The sequence below is a fragment of the Sander vitreus genome, chromosome 7 (assembly GCF_031162955.1).
Source record: "Sander vitreus isolate 19-12246 chromosome 7, sanVit1, whole genome shotgun sequence".
NCBI lineage: Eukaryota > Metazoa > Chordata > Actinopteri > Perciformes > Percidae > Sander > Sander vitreus.
This window is the reverse complement of record NC_135861.1, coordinates 26,255,331-26,282,011: the sequence shown is the minus strand read 5'-3', so window position 1 is coordinate 26,282,011 and position 26,681 is coordinate 26,255,331. Positions and strand designations below refer to the sequence as shown.

Genomic DNA, 26,681 nt, shown 5'->3' with positions numbered 1-26,681 from the left:
GATGAGATGCATTTGGTGAGGCCTGAGTTTTGTGTAATAAATGCAATTGCCATGATCAAGAAAGAAGATCGGTCCAAATACCCACCTCTTCTATGTGCTGTTATTAATAACTGGCCCACATACCATCACCCTGCTCTGGTTTCTCGTGCCGGTCAGCTGCCTTTCCGAGACCTACGTCCACCCTCTGACTGTATACTGTTTGTAGCGTCAAAGTTAAGCAGCGCAAGAAACCTCTGTCCTAGCAAGCTGCTAAAGCTTCGTCTGTGTATTTGACTATAAGCTTAAAGGTTAGTGTTGCAATCAAATAACTGTACAGAAAGGAATCCTATTCTTCTGACCAATTTGCAAATGACATAAAAACTGCACACTAAGAAACAATTTTTTATTTTTATTTATTTAAATAAAGCTCTGAAATACACACATTATTTACAAAGATACATTTTAGCTTGCAACAGAAAACATGATAGGACTGCAAAATGTTGGCGATGTATTGTAGCAACTCTTCAGCCAGTGGTGGTAACAAGTCTACACGAGACTCTCACAAGTCTGGTTTACAGTCAGTACATACTGGGATACCACTGTTGGCCCAAAGGTCATTCACACCTGCAGTTTGACAGTTCATGTTGAAACATACTGTGGGGATGATAGAGGACTGAAGTGATCATATAATGCTCTATATATTTCTAATTCCAAAATAATTTTTCTATGTTTTTGATTTAATTTTTGAGTATTGGCACCTACAATAATACATCTCTAGCAACAACAAAAAAACATTTGTGGTTTTTTTTACACAACAGTGAATCGCAAACCGTTTGATTTAATAAAAAGTTCTCATGCAATGATGATTAACTAACCCTTCGTTTCTAATCACCTAACTAGGGATGCACCGATCCGACTTTTTCAGTCCCGATACCGATGCCTGGGCTTTGTGTATCTGTCGATACCCGATACCGATCTGATACCATTGTTGAATTAATAATACACTGTATACCTTCCACCTTATACCTTCCTTCCACCATGTGGTAGAGACTAAAGGCACCAGACTTTCCTAACTAAACATTACTTTCCTAACTAAGACAAAATAACATAGATGTAACGTATTGAATTCTTATTTATTTGTACACTCAACTCTTCCAGGATGCGACACACGTGCGACAGAGGGGAAAAAAACTACCAAAACTGGATCGACCCGTGGATCTGTTCATTTTTCCGATCCAGCTATTTTGTCAATATCGGGACCCGATATCCGATCTTAATATCCGATTGGTGCACCCCTACGTCTAACCAACAGAGAAAATAAACCACATTAACTTTGAAGCCAAAATCCAGCTTGGAACACGTGGATATAATGAAGTGCCTATTATGAGGAAGGTCACACATTCTTGATACTTGACCTTTCACAACTTCAACACCGTCAGCTCTAGAAATGGCAAATACAATCAATGAACTTTATGAGCCCTTTGTCATGGAATAAAGTCACGGGCTACTGATACATGAAACATAAATCCCATCTAAATGTAGTCATGCACGAACAACGCAACACGCAAACACTCATTTTGCCTCTTAGTTACATCCATGCATCATGGCCAATACAAGTAAAAGCTACACCTTCCTAAAAAAGTAAGCATGAAACCCACAGACAATGATAAATGATTGAGAATGTTTTATTCTACAGCCCACCAGTATATTGTATACCAACACTGTACATGACAGAGAAGTAAAATCCTCCTGATGACCATTAGAAGATGGACTGTAAAATACAAAAAGTAGAGTAGGGGAACTTTTACAGCTTGTAATCAAGTGGATTCTATAACTGTGATTCCATGATTTAAAGCAGATCATTCAGTGATCGTCTAAAGTCTGTAGTTCTCCTATATGATCTGTGACATTTTGGTTAATCCCATGTACGGTATTTCACAGTACTCTCTAGCCTGTCAGGTGCTCCTTGTTTGTGCAAAGTTAAGATCACCTGTTAATCACTTAATTGATACTAGTGCTGGGCTGTAAAATAAGATCATATTAAAATTGGCAGGCCAAGTCTCAATGTCCAAAAACACAATTCTCACAGCACAACAAATTCAAACCAAATTTCCCAAACCTCAAAAGTGAATTGAGGGCACAGCTAACTAATGAAGAAACAACCTTTTTCCCCCTTATGCAGAATGTTGCTATTGTCACAACATACAGTGAAAACACTCTACGTCCCAAACATGGCACATTTAATTTGAACCCAAATAAAACGGTAAATATTTGCAAATGGCCACTGATGAATACATTAAAAAGGATGAAACTAATTATCATTTTGCACCAGGTTACCTACTATAAATAATATATTAAAATTTCAATTTGATATGAATGTAAATGGTAAAAATAAAAAGGCAAAGAATATGCTTTCCTAATAAAGTAAAAGCAGCTTATCCAGGTGCTTAAGTTAATTTAAAACTAGACACACTTTGACTTGATAACGTGTCGGTGCGGCACATAACCTTGAGTTCACAGTCAACTATAAGACTTGATCCCTGTTGAAAAGAAAGTCTGTGCCTTTTTCTAAAAAACAAAATAAAAATAAAAGTGTTTTGGTCAGTGTCACAGTGGTGTTTGTTTAAAATAATAGTCAACTCTCTGCCATTAGTAACATGATGTTGCAAGGATTTACTGTTTGGTTTACATAAATACAGCTCGTAACTGCCATGGAACGAGAGCAATGGTGGGTTCCTTTTGCTAAACAAAGGATCCCGTAAGTGGAGGTAGACAGAAAGTGGACAGACTTTACACAAGGAGGAGATAAGCAAGAATTTGTTGAGGCAGGAAGTCCAAGAGTTGGATGTCTAACGTCTACAGGAGCCATGATATATATGCAGCGGTGGAAACTCAAAAGGGATGGGCGACTGAGCAGCATCATGCAGGTTGGTGTGGATAAAGGGAATAAAAAGGTTGTGATGGTTTAAGGCCAGATGAGAACGTACAGTACAGCTGCCGAGATCACGTCTGATGCACCTCGTGAAACATCAGCTCTCGTGGGATACGAGTCTCTGGGCCGTAGAGCTTACTGGCTCGCCGCTCAAACGCAGCGACGTTCTGCTTTACAACCTCATCGAAGAACATGGTGGCTAACTGGGAGTGCAGCAAAGAGCGGAACTCAAAGGATATCTGTTAAAGATACAAAGATAATAATCTCTTTAGTATATACCACAGAGAGTAGACCAGTGATAACATACGGCAACAATAGAAGGTGAATTCAATAGTTTGAATAGGAATAGTTTAACTACGATATGCTTATTTGCTTTCTTGTTACGGGTTAGATGAGGAGATCGGAATCATGCCTGCACTATAATTATGAAGCTTTAACAAGCAGACAGTTGGCCTATAATAAACTAAATGTAACTTAACTAAACTTAACATTAGCCTGGCTCTGTCCAAAGGTGACAAGGCTTTGTCTTGAACTATTTCAGTTTTCACCACAAGAAGAAGTAAGCGGCAGGCTACTTACAGAAAAGTCTACCGTGCAGGTGCGAGGGTAACCAGGAATGCCAGGACTAAAGCGCCATATTGTCTCAAGGTGATTGAACAGCTTTCCATCTGTACACACTGCCTAAGAACCCAAACGAGAAACTCTGTGATCAGAAATCACAAATTGAGAATCACAAAATGAGCAATGGGTGCTTGTTGACATGACAAACGTTATTCGCTGCAACTAAAAATTGTGTCGGTGTTTCAGTATGCTAAGCTTTCAGGTTAGTCACATTGCAGCAATATCAAAATACACTTGCCATCCGTAGATGCTACATTATACATCAGATGTGTCGTCATTCACAGAACCAACAGACTCAGTGAAGCTACTGGCACTTACTTTGACTAGATGAGGCCGAACACTAGAGATCATAGATGTGTATCTCTCAACCACTGGAGGGAATCCCACTTCAAGTTGGGCTTTGGAATGGCCTGCTCTTTTCATGATGGTCTGCGACTTCTTACACCAGGGCACAAAGTGCTTGTAGTCGTCAACATTGGCCACCACATCATACATTTCCTGCATCGAAAAGCTATAACAGAAAGCATTGAAAGGTTAATGAATAATAATAATAATTAAAAAAACAAAAAACACTTACAGAACAAATAAAGTTATTATTAGTTCGTAATGGAAAATTACCCAAGTATCCTACGCTCGGAGTACTCCTTCCTTTTGTTGGTGAAACTGATGAAGTTTCTGCTTTGGGGAACAGCTGTCATTGTGTCCCAGTCTTGAAGGCAAAGCACTCTGGGAGTTCTTGTCATCAAAATGCCACATGACGACAAGTGTCTAAAAGGTAAGAGGAAATGTAAGCCTGTATGCCACATTCTGGAAAGAGCGCAACCTGCCACGGTCACAGTCCACAACAAAAAAAAGGCCCACTACATTCCAGTTTCCAGATCCTAAAGTCAATGAGTACACATAATACACTAGCCCAGGAGGTATTGGAAGGTCTCTGTGTTGTGTTGTGTTGTGTTGTGTGACTGTGCTGGTATTTTCTTGAGTGGGGCCTCTTATATGAATAGCAAAAAGCCATGTAATGCCACCCGTACCTCTAGGCATGGGCCGGTATGAGATTCTGATGGTATGATAACCTTCAGCAAAAATATCACCGTTTCATGGTATTGCAATTACAGCTTTAAAATGTATTATTTTTTTAAATGTCTGAGTAAAAAAACAATGTTTCCCCCCCCCCCCATTGAACACAATGTATTTTATTTTGAAACACACTGCACACTGACAGGGAGAAGGATTTCTAAACTGCACGTTCTGTCCTTATGTCCACTCATATAAAACAGCTCATACCTTAGGAACGGTATGACAGAAAATGTTAGTGGTTTTGAAACCTTGACTTTTTCAAACCGCGGTATACCTTGAAAACAGTAACCGGCCCATGCCTACCCTACTCAGACCTGTTGAACAACATAACAGTGTGTTTTCCAGTAGGTAACCTGTAGAATCCGTGTTATGACTAATCGCCAACACGTGTTTTGAAAAATGTATAATTACTTTCTGGAGATAGGGATGGCTGATAATGCAGGGTAGTGTTGCAATAACAATATTCATCAATATGATGATGTGATAAAATCATGAAAAATACTTATTGTACTATTATTAATTGCTGCTAGGCTGTTTAGGCTTCAAAAAAGCTGCCCTACTCACATGATTTCTGGCTCCTTTTAGAATTGGTGAAATATAGATTGGTATATGGACACGGTTTGTGTTGTGTTATCCCCTTTAGCTCTCATCATCTTCTTACAATGCTTACATGTTGTCATGGTTACCTCACTTTTTGATATCCAAACCTCTTGCACACAACCCTTTTGGAGCCTTTCAGCAATGGTTGTTGCTGCTGTATGTACAGAGTGTGTGCTCTGGCTGTCATCGTATCAATAACTATACAAATATGATCATGAATGATATGATATAGCACACCCCTGACTGGGGATGCACTCAATAAATCTGTATACTATCTATATCAGCTGATACAGGTTTAAACAAGCAATACTGTATTGCATTTGACGAATTAAAATAAATTAATCTGTTGTGGTCTGTTTATTTAGGAAAAACAATACACCTTTTTGTGATAACCATGTCTGAGGAGCATCTATACTTGAAATCTTTCAAATGCATTGTCAATATTGGCGAGAAAAATTCTGGATATTGCTAGCTGGATTTAGTAACATATTGGTCCATCCCTGTGGTGCAGGTGTCTGCTACTTGAATATGTATTCATTGTCAAGCAAATCTAGATTGTGACACTAGCTACCAGGGGATCAACGTTATTGACAATCGTCACACTTTAGAGATAAAAACAAACTACTCTGATGTATAGCTTGTCACCTTCCCACTCTTTTAGCATCCGATCCAAATGAGACATAGTGTCTGTGATTCTGTATTGGAGGACTCGCTTTGTGTCGGTCATGATAATAACAGACTCCACTGTTTCCATTACAGACTGACCTGATGTTTTGTCGCAGGCATCCTCTTGGCACCGCTGCACTACACGAGCGAGGGGTCCCCACAGTGGCAATGTGTAGAAAGTCACTAAACGTCCGCACACCCATGGGTAACCGCCGGGCACCTGCCGTGGCTGCCATCAAACCAGCCACTCGGTTCAAGGAAGGGAAATCCTGGGTCGGAAAAGCTGAGCCCGGGGTCTGGTCCAACTAGACCGGGCTTCGATGTTCCAGACCAAACACCCTGCTTCAGTACGGGTATAATAATTCACACGTAGCGTTAGTAGCTAACTCTGACTGCTCAGAATAGCTAGCATTCGCTGACTAGTTGACTACCGTCACTTCAACAACGTCTCCTGTCGCCTTTAGCTAGAGCTGTCAGCTGCTAGCGTAGCAATAGCTAGCAAGGTTTCATAACATCCATGGGCCAAACGCGATTTACAGCCGCGTTCCTCTATTTGTTTTAAGCAATACTCACATTACCCCACGTTTCGAGCCACACACTTGCTATGAATTGAAATTATTTAAGTTAGTTTTGGTTTTAAGTTATTGTGAAATACCGGCAAGCTGCGAACGACCTTCTGCGGCTAAATAAAACGCCGGTGGGACAAACTGTTCCTTTCTTCTATTCAGTTGGAGCCATTGCCAAACGGCTCTGCAATTAAATGCTGCCTCCCACTGTGTTGGAGTTACCATGCACCACAACTGGATTCTCGCGATATGAAGATCACTTTTTTTTCTTTTAAAATAATGTCCTGTTTGTGTATTGTGGTGTTGTGTGTGTGTGTGTGCATCTCTGACAATCTCTGTAGTCTTTTTTTTAATCACAGTATTATTATTATTATTATTATTATTATTATTATTATTATTATTAGTGATGACAACAGAGCAAATTTAATCTGAAATGGAAGTTCCAACTGCATCTCACGGTTTGCGAGTATTTTTTTCCCAGGACGGCGAAGGCATATCCCGTCCTACTCTGGTTAAGATAAGAATGTCAAGTATACCTGCTTTGAAATCTCTTAATACATCCATGGTGCAATCATATGTTGTCACCTCCAGTCATCTTAAATGATTATACCGTTTTCTTCCACACGATGGCGCCATTTCACAAATGAGGCGAAAACAGACCGCCACGCCTGTAGGCGGACCAGTACAGTCGTAGCCTGTATCGTCAGACCAGACATTGGATACAGACAACAACAGTGACAGTCAGATCAAGACCGCATTTCTGTATGCAACCAGCTATGGGTGTAGTCTGAAAAGTGGAAACAGTAGCGCACCGCAATATACCTCGAAGTTTTATCCTCATGAAGGAGCTCCGTCCTGGCTGAGTTTGGGAGATGGGAGTACTAAATATTGCAGACCAGGTACGCCGAGAGAAAGCGCTCCGTGTTTGTGCTGTGGCGCAGTCTAGTTGCTGGGAAAGCCCTGCTCTTGTGCGCAACATACTACATCTTATTCGTTGAGCAAGTTGTTTCATTTTTAGCTAATTGGTGGTGCATGTTTATTTACGTTGGTATTGGACACCTAATGATATAATCCCCTGTGATTAGCAATGCTTGGCAAGGTTATCACATACGTTGTTGCAGCTCTCGTCTAGGCCCTGCTCTGGGTCAAGGCCAGCTCTGTAGCAGAATTAGCTGAGACAAGGGCCCGAAGGCCTCAGCCAGGGCTCAGTGTATTTGCTGGAAGCAAACAAGAATTGCACTCTGCTACTTAACGCTACAGTAAACGCACTAAATTCAACATTTATCACCAGGCTAGCATATTTAACCATTTCACTGAGTAGTTAATTGCTATAAACAAAATGTGACCTGCTCAGAGAAATCGTAGTGTGATGGACATATCCGAATCGTTGCTCCGTATCAACGTTAACGTAATTGTATGCAACGTAACTTAGCAGGTATTTCTGTGTTGCAGCCTCCACTGGTCCAGGCCATCTTCAATCGTAACGCTGAAGAAGTTCAACTATTATTGCACAAACAGGAGGAGGATGTCAATGCACTGGTATGTATTATGTTGGGTACTTTCAGTTACAATGCAAACGGGGTTCGTATCATGAAGGACTTGGGTCCCGTAATCTATATCCGTTAAACATGGGAGCTTAAACGTCATGTCCCCCTTAATTGATTATACGTTTATCCCATAGGACCAAGAGCGCCGTACGCCACTTCATGCTGCTGCCTGTGTGGGTGACGTCCATATAATGGACCTCCTCATTGAATCAGGTGAGCGAGCTGTATGCTTTACTTATACTTGGCTATGTGTTTAGAATTTGGAGTCCTCTGTGTTGTGGTGTAGTGAAATGTGGTGCATACTTTATCCTTTGTCACCACTCAAACACCCCCCTCATTGTCAGTTCACTGCAAGTGTTTTGCTTGCACAGTGAACACAGTGAAGTGTTTTGCCTCCCCCCCCCCACACACACACACACACACACACACACACACACACACACATACGTGTTACCCCTTAAAATGTTGTGTTTTTTTTTGTCTTCCAGGTGCCACTGTAAATGCTAAAGACCATGTATGGTTGACCCCATTGCACAGGGCAGCTGCTTCCAGGAATGAAGTAAGCAATAAACTCATATCCCTTTGCCATTTCGAGGAGCCTAATTATCTCTGAGTCAATGACTTCATTCTCTAATTCCATTATGTATTTATCCACAGTGACTGTAGAGCTCATTTAGATGTATGCACCACTATATTGTGCTGACTGAAGGAAATGCAGCAAACTGCAGATATGATATATGCTTTACGCTCTTTGTGATTTCTTTCTTCTCCCCAGAGGGCAGTGGGTCTGCTGCTGAGGCGCGGAGCAGAGGCAAACGCACGAGACAAGTTCTGGCAGACACCGCTGCATGTGGCTACTGCCAACCGTGCCACACGCTGCGCAGAGGCCCTGCTGACCCAGCTGAGCAACCTGAACATGGCAGATCGCACCGGCAGAACTGCCCTGCACCACGCAGCTCAGAGCGGGTTCCAGGAGGTGAAACTTGAGTTATTGGCTTCCCTCTTTTGAGATTTTCTTAAATAATGAGAACCTGTAAGTGGTTTTTATACAAAAACATTTTTTGTTTGTTTCACAGATGGTGAAGCTGCTGCTGAACAAAGGGGCCAACCTGAGTGCCATCGATAAGAAGGAAAGACAGCCTATCCATTGTGCTGCTTACTTGGGTAAGCACGTTTCACTTTCATGCCAATGCTGCACAGCACACACATTCATTGTCAAATAGCAGTAAAAGCTCCTATTGTTCATGACAAGTTTCACTCAAATGAAGAGCAGTAACATTGCCAAGTCCTTGCGTCATAATCTGGGGGTAAAAGACACTACAATCACTGAATGAACCAATTGTTGTGTCTTGTTCACTTTAACCTCTCTTGGCCACTGTTGCTCTGAATCTGTCAAATTAAAATAGAATTTGTGTTAGTGATAATACTGAAATGTTTGCTCCCTTTTCTTTTTTTTTCCCCCATAGGGCATTCAGAGGTTGTTAAGTTGCTGGTGTCCCGCAGTGCAGACAAGAGCTGCAAGGATAAGCAGGGTTACACACCTCTCCACGCTGCTGCAGCAAGTGGTCACCTCGAAATTGTAAAGTACCTACTGAGGATGGGGACAGAGGTGGGTGATTTTACTTTTATTTATTTATTTATTTTTTAATAATATTCATTTTTAAACCAGCCCAATTAAGCGGCCACATTGTCTGTTTCATTAAATGTCCCAGGCTGCGTTTCACCAATTGTCCTCTATCGTCTGCTGAAATCTGACACGTGATTGAAGGTTTCCAGGAATCCTTCCTTTCAGGCTCTAGGCACAGTCTCATCTTGTGTCACGTTTGTGTTTATTCTCAGATTGATGAGCCCAATGGCTTTGGAAACACTGCACTCCATGTGGCTTGTTACATGGGGCAGGAGGCTGTGGCTACCGAGCTGGTGAACCATGGAGCTAATGTTAACCAGCCCAACAAGTGCGGCTACACCCCTCTGCACCTGGCCGCCGTCTCCACCAACGGTGCACTCTGTCTGGAGTTGCTGGTCAACAATGGGGCAGATGTCAACCAGCAGGTATGAAATGCGCTAAAGAGTCTCAAATGGATGTGGTAATACACTACATTTTGGTTGGTTAGACCATTATCAAAGATGAAAATCATTTAGACATACAGTAGTATGTGTTTAGATTGATATGCTATTGATCATTCATCTTTTTTATAGCCTACAAGACCTTATACATTGTGCTGTTGCCCAATTTCAATTACATTGTCTCAGAAAAAACTAACATTGGTCAGAATATGAGGCAGAGTAGTCTTTTTAGTGAAAATGGATTTAGTGGAAAGTGAGACATGTCACTTCAAACTTGTATTACTTTTAAATTAATAGCAGACAGTTCAGAAGCACTGCATAGAACATGTAAAAACATGTATAATTTCGCCTTAATTCTCAGTTGTCAAACTGGCCTTGTAGCAGCTTTCTGAAGCGTGCTCACTAAGGATCAGTGAACTGTGGTACTATTGGGTCTCTGAACTACCCTCAGGATGAAATAATATGAGTTTTATATTCTGTTTTTAAAGAGCAAAGAAGGGAAGAGCCCCCTGCACATGGCAGCCATTCATGGACGCTTCACACGCTCTCAGATCCTCATCCAAAATGGTAACGATGACCATGCTGTCTAACCGATCCGTGAGAAAATGTTGGTCCCGGCTTTTCTCTCTTCGTAATGGGTCTTTCATTTCACTCTCTCTTTCTTTACTTTCCACTAGGTGGGGAAATTGATTGTGTGGATAAGTATGGCAATACTCCTCTCCACGTTGCTGCTAAGTACGGCCATGAACTGCTGATAAGCACTCTAATGACCAACGGAGCAGACACGGCCAGGTATCAGAAAAACCTTAAGTGGTATTACTGATGTGTATAAACGTGCCATGAGGTTGTAAAAACCCAATGACGCACAGCCCTTAATACAAGGAAGCATTCATGTATATGAGTTGGGTTTAAATGGGGTTACATTTTTAACATTCTGTTTGTATGTTTTTGGCATTTCTAGACGTGGGATCAATGGAATGTTCCCCTTGCACTTAGCTGTGCTGTACGGGTTTTCAGACTGTTGTCGCAAGTTACTCTCCTCAGGTTTGTCTTTGTTCCATAAAAGTGTGCACTCCGATTTAACATCGAAATCTTCCATATCTATGTTTATATCTATACACTCAGTCATCGATGTTACCGCCAGCTGTTTCTTCATTACCTTACAGGTCAGCTGTATAGCATAGTTTCATCCATGAGTAAGGAGCATGTGCTTTCGGCTGGTTTTGACATAAACATCCCTGACAACTTTGGGAGGACCTGTCTACACGCTGCTGCCTCTGGAGGGTAAGATGCAGAATCTGTTTTGTCACTGGGATAATAAACTGACCCAAATAATTTGGGATTACATGTGATCTGTAACATAAATATATATATATTTCTTCCCCCCCCCCCATGGACTCCTTCCTTTACAGAAATGTTGAATGTCTGAACTTGCTCTTAAGTAGCGGTACCGACTTGAATAAGAGGGACGTAATGGGAAGGTGAGTTTCCCCTCATCTGTGTAAGATGTTTTAATTGGCTGTCGCTGTAACAGTGATTTGAAGTGCCACCATGTAACTGTTCTTAGTCACTGTATTCGTTCTCCTTGCATTGTCCCCGCAGGACACCGTTGCACTATGCGGCTGCTAATGGGAGGTACCAGTGCACTGTGACCCTGGTGGGCGCTGGCGCTGAGGTCAACGAGCCTGACCAGACAGGCTGTACTCCCCTGCACTACTCTGCCGCCTCCCAAGCCTTCAGCAGGTAGGAAAACCTGTCTCTCTCTCTCTCCTTCTGTGTTCTCACTGAAATACCAGAGGCAAAACAAACCACCAAATTGGGTTCAAGTTCGGCATGAAAGTCAACAATGATTGCCTGGTGAAACTGTCATATTGGCAGGTGGATTATGGATGGAACAGTTGTTCTCTCATTACTTAAACTTATTCAGTTCAAGCGGTTCACTGAATATTTGGTTTCATCAATCAAATTGCATGAGCAACGTCAAGCTTTCTTAAATAACAGTGTAACTATCTAAACACGCCAAGGAAATGTGTTGGTTTGCAATGATGTGTATGTTATACTGACAGGCTTGTGGTGATGCGCAATGTGCTGTAGGTGCCAAAATAAATCTGTTTGGTACTGCCAATTTGTTTTGTTGTGCAAAAACCACTACGCTTCGTGAGAAAGAAATCGTGGCAGAGAATCGTGATATCAATTCTAAGCAAAAAAAATTGTGATTCATATTTCCCCCCGAATCGTGCAGGCCTACTAGGAGCCCTCCAGAAAGCTCAAGTAACCGTTTGTATGACATCTTTTCTTTTCAAACGGTGCCACCCTAGCCAAATCACAAGCCCACTCTTGAATTGACGTCTCAGGAAAGTTTATTGAATCAAAGCATTTCTTTGTTTTTTTTTCCAGAGTTGATCGTCATTTTACTGGGAACCATCAGAACGATGAAGATGAGGCGAAGGAGTCGTACTTGTGAGTTTTTTTTTCTTCTTGTCTTTCCTCAAATGCATTGAACCATGACTAATGTGATCACGGCTTCAAATTCAACAAACTGACCAAGACTGTTTGTTTGTGGAAAACATTTGTGCGTAGAGGCCCCTGAATTAAATGCCTCTAGTCTTTATCCCCTCTCTACATTTTAATCTTGTCTTCTTCTAATAACAGCTGCTTGGAGCATCTTTTGGACAATGGTGCCGATCCATCGATGGTCAATTCAAAGGGTTACAGTGCTGTTCACTATGCAGCTTACCATGGCAACAAACAGAACCTGGAGCTGGTGAGTTTTTCCTGTTTTTAAATCTGAAATCACAACTTAACTCGGCACATGCCTTAATCAGTCATATGTTACACACTCTCATCCACTTGAGGGTTTTACCTGCCGTTAAACGGCTTAGGCGCAGCGCCCTAAGTGTTTTTGAGCACCCCCTAAGCGTATGAATGTAAAAACAATGTGATGAGTATCTGGACAACGAGCCAACCGTTATACATTATACACCAACGGAGCTGACGCACGGAACAAGCATCCACTCGTTGTTTTCGGCACACCTGCTGCATTATAGCTGGGTCACACGGTGGCACTAGGCATGGGCCGGTTACCAGTTTCAAAGTATACCGCGTTTTGAGAAAGTCACGGTTTCAAAACCACTAAAGTTTTCCGTCATACCGTTCCTGTGGTATGAGCTGTTTTCTATGAGACGTCACGGACAGGCAGTGCAGTTTAGAAGTGTGTTAAGTGTGTTTTTAAAAGTAAAATACATTGTGTTCAAAGGAGAAAAAAAAATTGTTTACCCAGACATTTCAAAATAATACATTTTAAAGCTGTAATTGCAATACTGTGAAACCTTGATATTTTTGCTGAATCATACCGTCAGAATCTCATACCGGCCCATGCCTAGGTGGCACAAACAGTGACACACACACACACACACACACACAATGCATGTTGCGGTGGAGAGAGAAGGGGAGCAAGAGGGAGGTGTGTGTCGTTGAGTATGAAGTAGCAGTAAAGTTATAGCTGTGAACATAGCAGTGTAGTCTGTGTACAGTTTATCCATCGGTGAACAAAATGCTACAACTCCTCAAGACCCAAATCAAGTTCCTGTGTCTTGCTGGTTAAAGAAAGTGAAGGGTTTAGCCACGGAGCTAGCGACAACTTCAGCACAGAGTCACTAACTTAAGGTGGGCTGGCTTTAAGGTGGACCAGCTATTCCTCTTAAGTGAGAAGCTGCTCTTCCTCCTCCCCGCTGCAACCGACAACCACTAAACTTTATGCAAATATTTGCGTGATGACGCCACTAATGTGCGAATGAGCGTGTGACGTCATTTGCACCTAACCCCTCTAAAATCCCAGGGAAAACCCTGCACTTATTCCACTCAAGGAGATGTCACAGATCTGGTCCATGGGAGATGTAAGACTTTCTTAGGTCAACACATTGACTTGATTTATTCTGTGCTCTAGCTGAGTGAAATATGTTTCATAGAAGTGTAAGCCAAAATGATAAGTTAATGGGATCATTTTTCTGGCTGTGCATGATGAAAAATATTCAGGTATATAATTAATATGTGTAGCATGTTGTGTTTTACTTCTGTCCTCTGTAAATGAAATTAAATCCTCCTAAACCTTGTGGTTTATTTTCCAGCTGCTGGAGATGTCTTTTAATGCACTAGGAGACATAGAGAGCAGTATTCCAGTCAGTCCTCTGCATCTTGCTGTAAGTGTTTTCACATTAAACCAACCCCCTGGGTCGAAACGGGTTGTAATCAACCTCTTAACGTGGACTACATGCAGACTTGTGAATGCCCTCCTGTGCTCCTCAGGCTGATAAGGGCCACTGGCAGGCGCTGCGTGTGCTGACGGAGACTGCAGCCTATGTGGACATGCAGGATGCTGCAGGCCGTTCTGTGCTCTACTTGGCTGCCCAGAAAGGCTACGCCCGCTGTGTGGAGGTGCTGTTGGCTCAGGGGGCCTCCTGTCTCCTCAATGACAACCGCCTCATGTGGACTCCGATTCATGTTGCAGGTATAGTGCTCTCTGCTGGAAGATTTCATGGCACAGCATTGTTTCGGATTGCTACCACCCTGAATAGTGTCAATTTATGTTACAGAGAATATATATTCAGTTTTCAATTCAGTTTTATTTATAGTATCAAATCATAAGAGTTATCTCGAGACCCTTTACAGATAGAGTATGACTAGACCACACTCTATAATTTACAAAGCCCCAACAAAGCCCCAACAAGGCATACGCTGCAACTCCACACTCCCTAACTATAAGCGTTCGGTTGGGGAGATTGTTTTTGAGGAACGTTGTCGTTTGGCCGATCCAGGCAGTGTAGGCCAACCGGACCGTCTGACTACTGCATCCCTCAGAAGCTTTCGCCGCACGGTAGCAATTCTCTTCTGTGACGACGGCTGGTCAGTCGGCGGGGGGGCGAGCCCAGCGAACCGCATCGGCCGCTACTGGTTCCGACTCCGGCAATGATAACCGGTGTCGAGCAAGAAGATGGACGTTGGCAGGCGGCTGAGTCCCATGGCGCAGTATCCTGGGAGGCCGCCGGGAGTGATGAGATCCGGAGCGACTGATTATGAGCCACGTCCCTAACTATAAGCTTTATGAAAGAGGAGGGTTTTCAGTTTATTCTTAAATGTGGTGACAGTGTCTGCCCCCCGAACCCAGACTGGGAGCTGGTTCCACAGGAGTGGAGCCTGGTAGTTGAAGGCTCTGGCTCCCATTCTACTTTTAGAGACTCTAGGAACCACTAGTAGCTCAGAGTTCTGGGAGCGCAGTGCTCTAATGGGACAATAAGGTACTAAGAGCTCTTCTAGATATAATGGTGCTTGACCATTTAGAGCTTTGTAGGTCAGGAGAAGGATTTTAAATTCAATCCTGGATTTTACAGGAAGCCAATGCAGAGAAGCTAGTACAGGGGAAATATGGTCTCTCTTCTTAGTTCTTGTCAGAACACGTGCTGCAGCATTCTGGATCAGCTGGAGAGTCCTAAGGAACTTATTTGAGCATCCTGATAGTAAGGAGTTACAGTAGTCCAGCCTGGAAGTAACGAATGCATGGACTAGTTTTTCAGCATCGTTTTTAGATAGGATGTTCCTGATTTTGGCAATGTTACGAAGATGGAAAAAGGCTGTTCTTGAGGTTTGTTTTAAGTGGGCGTCAAAGGATAAGTCCTGATCAAAAATAACTCCTAGATTTCTGACGGTAGTGGTGCTGGCTCAGGTAGCTATGTCTCTGCTCCCAGGACAATAACTTCAGTTCCTACCTTCAGAAATCAAGGTCCCAGAGTCTGGAGGAAGAGTGGAGAGGCACAGAATCCGCGTTGCTTGATGTCCAGTGTAAAGTTTCCACAGTCAGTGATGGTTTGGGGTGCCATGTTATCTGCTGGTGTTGGTCCACTGTGTTTTCTGAGGTCCAGGGTCAACGCAGCCGTCTACCAGGAAATTTTAGAGCACTTCATGCTTCCTGCTGCTGACCAACTTTATGGAGATGCAGATTTCATTTTGCAACAGGACTTGGCACCTGCACACAGTGCCAAAGCTACCAATACCTGGTTTAAGGACCATGGTATCCCTGTTCTTAATTGGCCAGCAAACTCGCCTGACCTTAACCATATAGAAAATCTATGGGGTATTGTGAAGAGGATGATGCGATGCGCCAGACCCAACAATGCAGAAGAGCTGAAGGCCACTATCAGAGTAACCTGGGCTCTCCTAACACCTGAGCAGTGCCACAGACTGACTCCATGCCACGCCACACTGCTGCAGTAATTCAGGCAAAAAGAGCCCCAACTAAGTATTGAGTGCTGTACATGCTCATACTTTTCATGTTCATACTTTTCAGTTGGCCAACATTTCTAAAAAAATCCTTTTTTGTATTGGTCTTAAGTAATAATCTAATTTTCTGAGATACTGAATTTGGGGTTTTCATTAGTTGTCAGTTCTAATCATCAAAATTAAAAGAAATAAACACTTGAAATATATCAGTCTGTGTGGAATGAATGTATACATTATGCAAGTTTCACTTTTTGAATGGAATTACTGAAATAAATCAACTTTTTCATGATATTCTAATTATATGACCAGCGCGTATATATATATTATATTATTTATTTTTTTAAATTGTCTCTCCTGTACTTTGTTTCATGCCAGCTTCCAATGGTCACTCTGACTGTCTGCGCATGATGATTGAATATGGGGAGGAGGGGGATCTCACCAACGTTGCAGACAAATTTGGCCAGTGAGTTGTTTTCTTTTGAAAATCATGGCTTCAGATAATTTGGCCAATGAGCATACAGTGAAAAAGCACATATTTATTGTCACTTCTGTCCCCTTCAGGACCCCTTTGATGCTAGCTGTTCTGGCAGGTCACACTGACTGTGTCCACTTCCTGTTAGAGAAGGGTGCCTTGCCAGATGCCAAGGACAAGAGGAGCAGCACAGCTTTGCACAGAGGGGTAGGTCAAAAACGCTGCATGCGGCTCCATACTATAGCAGAGCATCAGCTGCACCATAAAGCTCATACAAGACTAACTGGTGGTTAAAGTGCTAGTGTTGGTTAATACAATAGAAGTCAACATTGACAATGTAAAGGGTTTCACCTTCATTCTCATTACCAAATATAGTAGTTAGGATTAGTTTTTTTTTTTTTTTAAATGGGATGGTGGACAGGAGTTTGAGGAAAATAGCAGATGCCCCAGGCACGTTTAAGTCCAAAGTCTGGACCCATAGTTGCGCTATAGTTCTGTAATTTTAATTTACAGACTGAAAAAGTTGTGCTGCAGAATTGTGCCGTTTTCTAACAGTTTGGACTTGCGGTAAATAAAGAGAGAGAACCTGCACTTAACCTTTTCACAAGCATTTTGTATTCCTAGTTAGACCGATATCGTGATGTATCGTCATAGGATTGTCTCGCAATATATTGATTATCGCAGAATTGCTGTACCGTGAGCCTTTTATCGTAACCGTGAGGTACCCTGCGATTCCCACCCCTAGTTAAGATAATATAGTTAAATGGGTGCCTGCCTGATGATAAAGTTGTCTCATCACCCCTCGCTGGGGTTTGTTCAGGCGGTGTTGGGCCATGATGACTGCGTGACAGCCCTGCTGGAGCACAAAGCTTCTGCACTGTGTCGGGACATCCAGGGTAGGACACCGCTGCACTATGCTGCATCCAGAGGCCACACGGACATCCTGGCCAGTCTGGTTCAGGCCGCCGTGGCAACAGACCCCCAAGATAAACTGCTGGACAACAAACAATACACCCCATTTCACTGGGCTGCTTACAAAGGTTTGCTTAGTTTGATCGACTGGCAATGGCCAATCTCTAAATGTTGCAATTAATCACCGTAGCTAAGCGTAACTGTTGTCTATAATGCTGAATGTGTTTGTTTTCAGGGCATGAAGACTGTTTGGAGGTTTTACTTGAATTTAAAACATTTATCCATGAAGAGGGAAACCCTTTCACCCCCCTGCACTGTGCTCTGTGAGTATTAACTTGGCATATGCTTTTGTCTTGTCTTACTGTGTCAAAACGAACAAATAAACGCACAATTTGTAGGTTTAGATGAAATCATCATTTCATTAACTCGGCCGTTTGCTTGTAGGATGAATGGCTACAGCGGGGCAGCAGAGAGGCTGCTGGAGTCTGCTGGGGTCCACATGATCAACACCAGAGATGCCAAAGGAAGGTGAGACTGCAGAACAAAAGACGTAATTCATTTACTTGGGTACAACTGGAATTCAGAAAGAAAGTAGATCCTAAAGAAGTATCATTTTTTTTAAGCTGATATCGAATGTATTTCTCATCATTATAGAGTAAGCAGTGTAACCAAAACCTCTTCCTCATGTCTATTCAAGTAATCGTCATGAAGGCCTCGTGCGTTGTACTTAAAGTGCTCATGTTATGCTCATTTTCAGGTTCATAATTGTATTTTTTGGTTATTTCGGAATAGGTTTACATGGTTTAATTTAAAAAAAAACAACATTTTTATCGTACTACACATTGCTGCAGCTCCTCTTTTCACCCTGTGTGTTGAGCTCTCTGTTTTAGCTACAGAGTGAGGCGTCTCACTTCTGTTCCATCTTTGTTGGGAGTCGCACATGTGCAGTACCTAGGTAAGGACTACTAGCCAGTCAGAAGCAGAGTATGAGGGCGTGCCACGCTAGCAGCTAGGCAAGCATTATAACGCGTTATGTCTCTGAAGTAAAGGCTGGACTACAATAGAGCTGTTTGGAGCAGTTGGTGAACAGTGTTTTCTGTTGGAGATGGTAAGTCCCTTTTGAGGTGGACTTGTGCACAAAAAAGATATACAACACAATAAAGGAAAGGGGAAAAAGGATAATATGAGCACTTTAGAGCTTGCCCCTAAAGCTGTAACACTGATCATACTTTTCGTAATTGTTTGGACTGTCTCTGTCTGTGCCTGTAGGACCCCACTGCATGCCGCTGCATTTGCTGAGGATGTCGCGGGACTTCAGCTGGTGCTTCGCCATGGGACAGAGATCAATGCCGTGGACAATAGTGGATGCTCTGCTCTGATGGTAGCTGCTGACAAGGGACACAGTGGCACCGTGGGTAAGTCTTTGACCCGTTATACTTGTGGGATTCTGAAGAGCTAGTTGTCTCCTTCAGAATACGTAGCTTGAATCGGTCTGTTGTGCATCTCCTCTGACTACAATTGTCAGATCAGGACATCTGTAGTTGCAGCAAATGAATGTCTTTGTTGTCACCCAGCCATCCTCCTTCACCGGGCCAAGGCTGACCTGACACTGCTGGATGAGAACAAGAACACCGCCCTGCACCTGGCCTGCAGCAAGGTACACAAAGCTCCACTGTGGTGTTCTGAGCATTAACACCTGAGTGTAATGTTGTACCCTTTCTTTGCGTGCTAATGCAACTCTGATAGACAGAAGCCCACACGTTTTTTTTCCACTAGTCTTTTTGTTTTGTCCCTCAGGCTCATGAGATGTGTGCCCTGCTGATTCTGGGAGAGATCCACAGTCCCACACTTATAAATGCCACCAACAGTGCTCTGCAAATGTGAGAAGCTAATAACATATTTAAGCTATTAACAAGGAAGGGGGGGGGGGGGCAAAGAACATGGAGTTTATTGGGATTTTTCTGTAAATAATTGTGAGCCTACATTTCTACAAAAGCACTTTTAGGTCAATAGCCTTCAAATATTGTGTAGGTCATTTTATTGATTCCTCTGTTTTATATCTGGCCACCACTGGAACTTAATAATAGTATGTCTGCCAGCTGTCTCTCACACCCTCCCCTGTTCTCCTCCAGGCCCCTCCATCTTGCAGCACGTAATGGCCTGGCTACGGTGGTGCAGGCACTGCTGAGTAGAGGAGCCACTGTGCTGGCCGTGGATGAGGAAGGTGAGGCCTTTTCATGCTTTGTAAGCCAGTTCAGCTCATGCAGTCTGTGCAGTGCACCGTGCTGTTACATTTAAGTAAGACTATATATATATATATATATATATATGTGTATATATATATGTGTATGTATATGTGTGTATATATATGTATGTATGTATGTATGTATGTATATATATATGTATATATGTTTATATGTTTTTGCTTATTTACTATAAGTCATATATGCTTTTCTGCTGACTATTTATAAAGGTGTATGGTGAACACACTAGGGTTGCCCCCTCTTAGACGATTTGTCGACTAATCTGTCGTTTTGGTCTTGGTCGACTAAGATTTCTTTATTTTATTTTTTTATGCTGAATGACTTATTTCCACGAAACCTAAGAGCACATCTCTGGTAAACCCAAGATTTTTGTGGAGAATCAAAGTTTTGCAGATCTGTCGATGAAATCAACTAATCAATATTGTGTTGGTTGACTACGAATTTCTGGTCTTCTCTTGAGGTGCAGTCAAACCTAATATGCAATTAGATCCCATTCCTCCATCTCCTAGTAGTGCTTAATAGGACGGATGGAATAGAGGCCGATTGCTCTACAGGGTCACTCAGATGAAGCGTGGCATCAAAGAATTTCTAATAAGGGAAGAAGTTCCACTCTCTCATTACTTCCGGCTTCTGAACTGGTTGCAGTTCCACCAGCGTTCCATATAGGGGGCGCTCACAGGCCAGTGCAGAATGAATGGGACTCTATGGAGCTATACGCCTCAAAATCCACTTTTCTCAGGATATCATTTTTTGTCTAGTAATTTGAATGTTGCATTCGAAAAGGGAGGCTAAGAAAATACACACTGCTGGGTGTTAGATTTTTTTTAAAGTGGCTTTTTTTATTCTAAAAAGCCTTTTAAAATGTCAGTTAAGTCATACACATATACGGCCAGAGATACTGCTTTACGGCAAGCTCTGAATCGCTTCCTTTGTTCTCTCGAAGCATCGACAACACAGCTGACAGGTTAGGCTCTCCCTGTTAATACAAGTGCTAGAAAGAGGTTTGCTATTGTTTTAAAGACCACGCCGAAATATTCACTCTTTCTGGTTCTGCTTTGGATGCTGTCAAGCGGGATCTCCGATCGTAATCAGTCCTTCACTGACCAATCAGCATTCATTAGCAGAATGCTAGCGTGTTATGGGCAACAACGACTCAACCTGTAAGAAATCGAAAGGACACAACTACTCATTCATTCAACTGTTGACCTATAATCCATGTTGAACTTGCAAAAACTACAATCAAATCTGAGATTTCTCAAAGACAATCGGGCGAAAGAGACAAATTTAGCCGTCTAGCTCCATAGAGTCCCATTCATTTAGCACTGGACCGCAATTACCCCCAGTGGAACTCTGGTGGAACTGCAACAAAATTCGGTACAATGGGGCTGAATAGGGAGTGGAACGGCCTTCCGTAGACAGGCTTTGGTGGCATCCAAAAACAAACACTAGCAATCTGGCCATCTCTAAATCATTTAACCCTTTTTAAAGCCCATGTTGACATAGTTAAATAACCGACATATAAGAGCATGGAAACCTCTGTATCCTCGACTGTCTTCATATCACTCAATACAAAAGTCATATCGTGTTTAATCAGTTGTGGTGACCTTGTAGAGGAACATACAGCCTTCCCAAAAGAATGATCAAAGAGTTTCTTTGTTTGTTTTTTTTTTTTTTCTTTTTTTTCTTTTTTTTAATTGTCCGTTAGCCTAGATTTTTATGAAGGAGACACACAAGGGAAAAATCTAAATTTTGCTTAAGAGTGCAATGCTTGTGTACTACAGTACAGTCCGGAATTAAGTTTTGCAGATCTGTCGATGAAATCAACTAATCAATATTGTGCTGGTTGACTACGAGTTTCTTTAGTCAAGGGCTGCCCTACACCCCAGTGCTGCCAACTGAAAATCGGTGATTCAAGTCATCAGTTGAGAAGACCTTGAGTCAACTCGCATAGTCAGTCGAATCGCAGCTTTTTTTCCCTTTCTTTTTTGGCTCATCATAGTCTGTGCAGTGCAGGAGCCATTGCATGGCAGGCTGTAAATCTAGAAACGGAGTCTTGTCTAAAAATGACCCACCCCAAAAAAATACCGAACTGTGATAGAAGTACAGAATGGTAATAAAAAGGCAGGGCAGCGCAACTCGTGTCTGTTGGCCGGTGTTGACTGTCAATGAGGTCGGTTAAACAACTTCTGAACTTCTGAAGACGATAGTACCTCCTCCTTTACTGCCATCACTTGAGACTAATGGCGTTTTTCCATTACATGGTACCTGCTCGCCTCGACACACTGTGCGTCCGTTTTCCATTGCAGATTTTAGTACCGCCTCAGCGTGGCTGGTCGTCTTATATGCCGGCTCGACGCACACACCAGGGCACAAGTATAAACATCAGGCCACTTGAGCTTGTTTTACAGTTCTGTGGAGGCTCCACCGTAGCCTATGTAAGTGGCCTGATGTTTATACTTGTGCGCTGGTGTGTGTGTGTCAAGCCGGTGTGTGTGTGTGTGTGTGTGTGTGTGTATACGTAGGCTACGGCGAAAGTGCTGCCTGGAGCCTCCGCAGAACTGTAAAACAAGCGGCGCCGCAGTAAACTGCCGTGACCTAACGCGACACACACACACCCCACACACACACACAGAACGTCGAAGGTGTGTTGTTGTTGTTGCCACAGCCAGAAGACACATTTTGTTTCAAATGAAGCTGGAGGCAGCAAAAATAAACACAGCTGGCTAAACGATTTAAAAATGGCGGGTTTGTTCAAGACACACCCCTCTGTCGCTTTCACATCACCTTTTGGTATCGGCTCAGCTCGTTGGAACCTCGACTGAGGTGGTACTAAAAAAAGTACCTGTTAGCAGGTACCAGGGACTTTTTTTTCGTAATGGAAAACCAAAAAAGGCGAGGCGAGTTGAACAGGTACCATGTAATGGAAAAGCGGCAAACGTGCTCAGCTGACAGCGCTGTCAGCATCCTGGCAGGAGAGGCGCTCTGCGGTGTGCTAGGACTTTACAGCCACATATCACAAAATGACAGATGATAAACAAAGGCATTAAAACCTGGGTTTCTGCAGGTAAAACATGAGACTAATGTAGGCTTCCAGGTAGTGTACAGTGGGTTTTTAGAGCTGCCCAACTGCCGACACTCATGAGACCAGTGAGATTGAACCAAAAATGTAAAGTTTGCAATGGCGTAAAAACAAAACGTAGAGTAGAAAGGTGCTTAAAAGCTGCATTAAACTGATGGAAGCTGCAGGGTAATAATTCTCTGTGGGTTCATCATTACTCACGACACCTTTTTTAAAACGTTTGCTAAATGTAGTTTCCACGTGATGTTCAAGTTGTACGTGAGCACTAATGTGAATTTGTTGTCCGTCACTCAGGCCACACCCCAGCCCTGGCCTGTGCTCCCAACAAGGACGTGGCAGACTGCCTGGCTCTAATCCTCTCTACCATGAAGCCTTTCCCCCAGCGGGACCCTTCCTCCTGCTCCTGCTCCTCTCCCACCGTCTCCCCCTCCCCGGGTCTCAACTTGCTGAAGCACTGCGGCATCACCGCCGCCTGCGCCCCCCTGCCTAGCAACGGCCTCCACAACGGCTACGTCAAAGACCGCCACGGTGCGCCGGTTGGCCTGGACGGGTGTCTGTCTGAGTGAGGTCACGTGCCCCCCTCAGTCAGCTGCTATCACCATCATCACCACCAAGGGGGGGGGGACTCCCTTTAACATGGCCCAGAGGACCAGGAGAGCACCCACCCACATGTCTGTTCTCTGTGTATGTATGTGTATGTGTACGTGTGTGTCTGTGTGTGCGTGAGTGTCTGGTCTTCTCTTGAGGTGCAGTCAAACCTAATATGCAATTAGATCCCATTCCTCCATCTCCTAGTAGTGCTTAATAGGACGGATGGAATAGAGGCCGATTGCTCTACAGGGTCACTCAGATGAAGCGTGGCATCCAAAAAACAAACCCTAGCAATCTGGCCATCTCTAAATCATTTAACCCTTTAAAGCCCATGTCGACATAGTTAAATAACCGACATAAGAGCATGGAAACCTCTGTATCCTCGACTGTCTTTCTCTTCATATCACTCAATTCAAAAGTCATATCGTGTTTAATCAGTTGTGGTGACCTTGTAGAGGAACATACAGCCTTCCCAAAAGAATGATCAAAGAGTTTCTTTGTTTGTTTTTTTGAATTTTCTTTTTTTTTTTCTTTTACTTTTTTTTTTTTTTTTAATTGTCCGTTAGCCTAGATTTTTATGAAGGAGACACACAAGGGAAAAATCTAAATTTTGCTTAAGAGTGCAATGCTTGTGTACTACAGTACAATCCGGAATTTGGAAAAGGGTCACAAAGATGTTAATTCCATAGTGTACTTTAAATGTACGGCCTAGAATTGTTTGGCATTTTATGATAATTTGGTAATGCTGCTGAATACGTTAGCATGTCTCCTTCCAAAGGAGAGCCACATGCGGGGTCAGCGCTGCAACATGGATTTGTTGTGAATGCTGACATCATGTTTTAAAGATGCTAAATAAGTGTTTGTTAAGATAGAATGTTTCTAAGCATATAACTTATGACCAAAGTTGATCAACACTATTATGGCTATAAATTATTTATTTGAGATGAACTGTACTGTATAGAGAAAGACAATAGATCTTGATATACCTCGTCAACTCGTTTAGCAGCTGCTTCATCTTCACCCAGGGTCCGTAGGCCTAATGTTCTCTTTTTGTAGAACTAGAGAACTACTGTAGGATAGTGACTGACTGAGGCCTTGTTTATTATTTCTAGATGAAGGCTTTACTAGTAATATCTGCCAACAACACCTCATCAAAGCATCATATTTCTGAGCACATAAATGAACAAGCCATTTCAATTTATTTCCCATCTCTTTAAACAGTGTTTTTTTTTGTTTTATTTATATATATATATATATATATATATATATATATATATATATATATATATATATATATATATATATATATATATATATAATCGAATGGCCTAGTTATCGAAAGAGAGCAATCAGTTTTGGTTTGTAGGCACTGGTGACGTATTTTTTTTAATTATTTTTTTTTTTGTTGGTTCTTTGTGTTTCTGAAGTTGAACCGGCCATCAGCTTTGTGGTTTTAACAAACTCGCACTAAAGGAGTATTTCTCAGAGCTGGTGAACTAGTCTTAAACATCTAATAGCTTCTATCTCAACTTCTCGGTGGTCAACTCTGATCAATTTGAACAGATAAAGAGTAATGACTGCTGTTTTCATTGGGCAGTTTTCAAGCAATAATTTCTTCTTCTTTTTTAGTTTAACGTTATTGAATAGACAATCACTGTCACAAGGGCTTTTGTTTCCCTGGAATGTGTTTTTGATTTTTATTTTATTTTTTTTTCCTTTTATTTTTTTATTATTTCATGAAAAATTACCTAAAGACTAAACGAATGGCTCTGTGTGCGCCGGGCATTTTATTGTCAGTGTCAACACAAATGCACTGGATTGCCTTTTATGGCATCTCATGAAATGCCTTTTGACCCATGCCTTCCGTAACACATCATTTCAGTTGGATTGCGTAATGGCGGAGTATGATGAGCCCTGAGACCAATTTATCTTTCCACCCATTTGATTGCAACAGCATTGAACCACAGTTGCACCCATAGTATCTAGTGGGGGGAAAAAATATTTGCCCGACATATCTTTATATGTTTCGGCATTATAAATGACCAGGAAGTTGATATCCTTTTATAGAGGCTTTATAGGGCTAAGAGAAAAAGGAGAGGGATCTTTGCTTAGGCCAATACCTGTTTAGATTTCAGGAATAGCAGAAATCCAAATATGTGCTTTTTGGTGTTCATTTTGTTGTCTACTCATCCCATTTCTGGTACTAACGATGATTGTATCGGACCACTAGAGCTTTTTTTGACTTTTAGATGTTCTATCTATGCTATTTTGTCTATTTCTTTTTCATTTCTTTTTAAACACCATCTGCTGGTGGTTAAATTACACTGAGTCAGATTGTTTTCATTGGTGTGATAACTTCATATCCACTGGTAATGAAGTGGCACAATTGCACACATTAGTTGACTGGATGAGAGATGAGGACCTAGACTAGGCGATGCCGTTAGATACCCCTGCGAACGTCTTTTCACATTATTGTGTTTTTACTTGATTTCCTAAAATTTCTAAAACATTTCAGAGCAGTGATTTCTCAGTGTCGTAGATTCGTAGTTGGTATTTCTAATTGACCTCCATCGCTCACTGAAATGAAATGGAACTACTGTAATTGGTGATTCCCCCAGCCTTTTTGTTCTCTTGATCAAATAATACTTTCCTCGAGAACAGTTATATTACTAACTTTAGGGATAGGTACAAAATTTGTTTATCTCAGGATCTGTGCTGAAGCAGCAGGCAGAATTTATTAATCCAATCAGATCTCAGCAGGATGATTATGTCTACATTATTGTGATGGGATGATCCATGATTTAATTCATTTTTAACCCTAATCCCACAGCACTTAATTAGATAGTCAAGCATGCACTTTAGTACAGTCAGGTTCTAAGTGTGCGAAATAGAACAGATGTAATGTATGTACTTGTGTTTACATGCATGTATGTTGCTGCTGAAGACAGGAAGGTAGAGTTGCAAAAGACGAGCAAAGGCTGCAACAAAAATTGTACTCTAACAATGCATTATTTAAAAAAAAAAAAAAGAAAAAA

General features: G+C 42.1%; 2 protein-coding genes across 3 annotated transcripts; one reads left to right on the top strand and one right to left on the bottom strand.

Annotated features, from left to right (window-relative positions):
* Positions 1-1,648: 1,648 nt before the first annotated feature.
* Positions 1,649-6,636, bottom strand: coq10a (coenzyme Q10A). The gene is made up of 5 exons (XM_078255684.1): positions 5,975-6,636; positions 4,151-4,300; positions 3,851-4,043; positions 3,491-3,592; positions 1,649-3,150 (listed from the first exon to the last, which is right to left on the bottom strand). The coding sequence occupies exons 1-5, from the start codon at positions 6,109-6,111 to the stop codon at positions 2,983-2,985; spliced, it is 750 nt and encodes a 249-aa protein (XP_078111810.1). The 5' UTR covers positions 6,112-6,636; the 3' UTR covers positions 1,649-2,982.
* A 520-nt stretch (positions 6,637-7,156) lies between these two features.
* On the top strand, positions 7,157-24,588 carry ankrd52a (ankyrin repeat domain 52a). Of its 2 annotated transcripts, XM_078255682.1 has the most exons (28): positions 7,157-7,340; positions 7,894-7,980; positions 8,123-8,201; positions 8,477-8,547; positions 8,764-8,964; positions 9,065-9,152; positions 9,455-9,597; positions 9,828-10,040; positions 10,544-10,622; positions 10,733-10,847; positions 11,017-11,099; positions 11,222-11,339; positions 11,468-11,536; positions 11,658-11,798; positions 12,453-12,515; positions 12,708-12,819; positions 14,183-14,254; positions 14,361-14,562; positions 16,704-16,791; positions 16,890-17,007; positions 17,621-17,840; positions 17,948-18,035; positions 18,157-18,240; positions 18,982-19,127; positions 19,287-19,369; positions 19,510-19,592; positions 19,845-19,936; positions 23,350-24,588. In XM_078255682.1, the coding sequence occupies exons 1-28, from the start codon at positions 7,314-7,316 to the stop codon at positions 23,619-23,621; spliced, it is 3,237 nt and encodes a 1,078-aa protein (XP_078111808.1). In that variant the 5' UTR covers positions 7,157-7,313; the 3' UTR covers positions 23,622-24,588. The 2 variants fall into 2 exon arrangements, 1 of the variants encoding a protein (XP_078111808.1); XR_013502291.1 differs by lacking the exon at positions 19,510-19,592 and having other exon boundaries at positions 23,350-23,438.
* Positions 24,589-26,681: the final 2,093 nt, after the last annotated feature.